The sequence below is a fragment of the Camelus dromedarius genome, chromosome 19, assembly GCF_036321535.1.
Source record: "Camelus dromedarius isolate mCamDro1 chromosome 19, mCamDro1.pat, whole genome shotgun sequence".
Lineage (NCBI taxonomy): Eukaryota > Metazoa > Chordata > Mammalia > Artiodactyla > Camelidae > Camelus > Camelus dromedarius.
Window position 1 is genome coordinate 18,928,908 of NC_087454.1, and position 1,549 is coordinate 18,930,456.

At 39.3% G+C, this 1,549-nt stretch overlaps 1 protein-coding gene across 1 annotated transcript; it reads left to right on the plus strand.

The window, feature by feature from the left end:
* The first annotated feature begins 217 nt into the window (after positions 1 to 217).
* LOC105106090 (putative olfactory receptor 2B8) lies at positions 218 to 1,327 on the plus strand. Its single transcript, XM_010999924.3, is given in 2 exon segments — positions 218 to 440; positions 443 to 1,327. Coding segments are annotated over 2 exon segments (984 nt in total). The 5' UTR covers positions 218 to 340; the 3' UTR covers position 1,327.
* Positions 1,328 to 1,549: the final 222 nt, after the last annotated feature.

Here is a 1,549-nt window from a genome sequence, read left to right on the forward strand (position 1 = left end):
TGAATTAGAGATTTAACCATAGCTCCATTGAAGTCTGTTTCTCTCAATCTTAACAGCTACAACACCTTTTTGTAACACATATTTTGTAATGCATCTTTACTATCTTTACTTTTGTAATATCTCACTTAGTAAACTATGAGTTTACCAAATGAAAGGCATAGCTTAAAATACTGTTGTTAAAATACGGTTGTTAAAATACAGATATAAAATTGTTAACTCTCATTTTTCTTGCTGAGGTAATAAAAGGAAATACATTAATGATTTTGTTTCAGCATCCCCTATCCAGTTCCTCTGTTGCATGTAGGTTCACGAGCCAGCATTAAGTTCGAAGCAAAGGATAATGGTGTTTCCAGCAAGTAGTGTCACAACAATGAGAAGATTCAATAACACTTTCCGTCACTCCAATGGCTTTGTTCTGGTGGGCTTCTCTGAATGGCCCAAATGGTTCTTTTTGCGGCCATCTCCATTTTCTACATAATGACCCTCCTTGGGAATTCAGCCATCATCATCTTGTCACGTCTTGATCCCAGACTTCACACCCCCATGTATTTCTTTCTGGCTAATCTCTCTTTTTTGGACCTTTGCTATACTACCTCCACTGTCCCCCAGATGCTGGTCAACATACAGAGCCACTGGAGAAATATCAGCTACATAGGATGCATAGCTCAACTTTTCATCTTCCTTGGTTTAGGATCCACTGAATGTGTACTTCTCTCAGTAATGGCCTTTGATCGTTATGTAGCTATCTGCCAGCCTCTCCACTACACAGTTATCATGCATTCCCGGCTATGCCAACAACTGGCAGCAGTGGCTTGGGTAACAGGTTTCAGCAACTCTTTGGTGCAAACAGTGTTGACTTTCTTGTTACCTCGCTGTGGTCAGTATCAGGTGGAGAATTTCTTCTGTGAGGTACCTGCCATGCTTCAATTATCATGTGTTGATACATGGATCAATGAAGTGGAAATGTATGCTGCTGTGGTGGTCATAAAAGTTATCCCAGTTGGATTAATTCTATTCTCTTACATCAACATTGTCAGAGCAGTGGTAAGAATCCAATCTTCTGAAGGTCGCAAGAAGGCCTTCAACACATGTGGGTCTCATCTGCTGGTGGTCATTATGTTCTATGGCTCAGCCATTAGTGGTTATGCATATATGGCACCCAAGAGCAATTCAGCCAAATTGAAAGGCAAGCTTCTTGCACTCTTCTATGGACTTATAACTCCAATGCTCAACCCCCTCATTTATACCTTGAGAAATAAGGATGTTAAAGGAGCAGTAAAGAAGCTACTGGGGAGAGAACAAGAGCAAGGGTGGAACATGGCTTAGGAGAATATAGACCTCTTATAATTCAATTTTCACACCCCCAGAATGCCTATTGCCAACTGCCATCATTCCTCCAACTCCCAAATGAGAGGCCGATTGTTACTGATTATTATTACCTATGTGTTTTATAGAAAGTAAAATATTGACAATTTTCCTCTTAAAATAATGAAACAGGACTCTAAAAATAGATAATGAATATTCATAGATTTTAGTTAAAATTGTATTT